The sequence below is a fragment of the Cicer arietinum genome, chromosome 1 (assembly GCF_000331145.2).
Source record: "Cicer arietinum cultivar CDC Frontier isolate Library 1 chromosome 1, Cicar.CDCFrontier_v2.0, whole genome shotgun sequence".
Lineage (NCBI taxonomy): Eukaryota > Viridiplantae > Streptophyta > Magnoliopsida > Fabales > Fabaceae > Cicer > Cicer arietinum.
In genome coordinates this window covers 10,286,996-10,289,110 of record NC_021160.2, presented here as the reverse complement: position 1 = coordinate 10,289,110, position 2,115 = coordinate 10,286,996, and the positions used below count along the sequence as shown (strand labels likewise).

The 2,115-nt window shown below is 30.6% G+C and overlaps 1 protein-coding gene across 1 annotated transcript; it reads right to left on the bottom strand.

Moving 5' to 3' along the window:
* Positions 1–431: 431 nt before the first annotated feature.
* Positions 432–1,832, bottom strand: LOC101488564 (probable purine permease 4). The gene has a single exon (XM_004488173.4). The coding sequence runs from the start codon at positions 1,669–1,671 to the stop codon at positions 523–525; it is 1,149 nt and encodes a 382-aa protein (XP_004488230.2). The 5' UTR covers positions 1,672–1,832; the 3' UTR covers positions 432–522.
* Between the last annotated feature and the right edge of the window lie 283 nt (positions 1,833–2,115).

Sequence of the window (2,115 nt, the reverse complement as noted above, 5' to 3'; positions counted from 1 at the left end):
TACTTATTATTGTGTGAGTCCATCTATGATCAAATTTCACTATTATTAATGATAAAATATTCTCATTTATCTATTGGATAAAATTTGTGAGTAATTTTTATCATATTATTTCACTTTATCTTTCTCACCGGTTGTCTTGCCTTAACATGTGCTTAAAATATGACATTTATTAATGACAAGTTTTTCTCACTTCCTTATTGAATAAAAGTTGTGTCACTCTAATCACATTATTTCAGTTTATCTTTAAGTGTTTATTTAAAGTTCATTATTGTCTTTACATATGGGATTCAAAAATATCAATATTGACAAATTTTAGTTGACAAAAAAAAAAACTCATTAGTTTTATTCAAATAATAGGTGTTTGAGAAAATGCAAAATAAGATTTCAAACTCTGTTCCACTCAACCTAATTCAAAGATTAACTTCTCAAAATCACTACCAAAATACATGAAAATGCTCCCATTCCTACTAAATTAGTTCAGTGAGTCAAAGGATGATTCCCAATATACACCATCTCAGTAGATTACTCATTTTGATTCCTCATTCTACCTTTCTCTTCAACCATCTTAACATACATACCATAAACATAAGAACAAAACCCCCACATACACAAAACAGTTGACACAGCCTTAAAACCACCAAATTCATCTCTAAACATCAAAACACCTCCCAACACATTCATACACAACAAAGCTGTCATACAAATCCCACCAGTTAATGAACATGTCAAAAAAACCATCCCAGCTGTTCCCATAAAACAAAACTGCCACGTCACCACATTAGCCATAACAGTCACCCAATAAACTCTTTTTCCTTTATCAAAAATTTTCTCACTTTCTTCCTTCATATCATGAAATCCACCATCTAATGACATACCTATAGTAGCCAAAAGAGTAGCTGAAATTTCCATTATAAATTGCATTTCCATTACCATTTTATAACAATAAACCTCTTTATAAACCTTCTCCATAACTGGTAAATACAATGCAAACAACAACCCAGCAGCAATTGTGCAAAAGAATCCAATAAAGTACTCTTTTTTTGTCACCCCATTTGGCTTCTCGTGACTAGAATCCAATGCTAGAAGGATAGAACTTAAGGTAAGAAGGATTACACAATTGAGATTTGAAAAAGTGATTTTTTGCTTCACAATTATGACAGAGAGAAAAAGATTGAAAATTAGTTGTGAAGATAGCAAAAGTGCAGAGGTTGAAACAGGGAGATATGAATTTCCCCATGAGAAGAAAAGGTTGTTGATTCCCAACATTAAACCAATTGAAATTGATAAAGTTAACATTTTTAGGTTGAAATCTGAAAAGGGTTTTCTTTTTGTTGATTTTAAAATATAATAAGGGGAAAAAATTGGGATTATTAAGAGAGGAAAACCTGAAGATTGAACAAAAGTTGAAACCCATCTACTTGAACCTTTGTGAATAAAATAGTACTTTGAGAGTAAACTTGAAGAAAGTGACCCTACAAAAAGAAAAAGGTAGTTAATTACCAAAAGGGACATGTACCTTTTGTTAGTGCTTGACTTTTCATCTGCATGCAGATTCTGCTGCATTGTTTTGATCACTGTGGATGAATTTGTTAGATCTAGATGTGTTTCTTCTCCAATTTCTTGATCAATTGATTCAATGTCACTACTTGTATCATTCTTTAGAGTTGTCATGGTGAGAGGTTGAAATTGAGATTGATCTTGTATTGGGGTGAGAGATTCAATTTAAATGAATTAAAGTTGAATTTTTTTTCTTAGGAAAAATGTAACTGCTATGTAATATAAAGTTGTGATGTTATTTTGCTACTTTTCTTTAGTTGTCACTCTCATTCAGAACCATCTGTCATCATAGTAAGAAGTTGTACTTGATGAAACTGCATGTTAATTTTCTTTTTTATAAAAAAAAAAAAAACAAACACACAAAAAGAAAGAAAAATGTTTCATTTCCATTTTTCAGTATTGCTTGGGTTGGATAGAATCAGTTGACCACATCGAAAAAACCATCCTTTTCAAAGGAAGGACACTGAATTAACCACTGCCTCTGTATTACTTCCTGTTCATTGAAATTTTAATTTTGTTTTTTAAATTGTAATTTTAGTTATTACTATATACATTTCT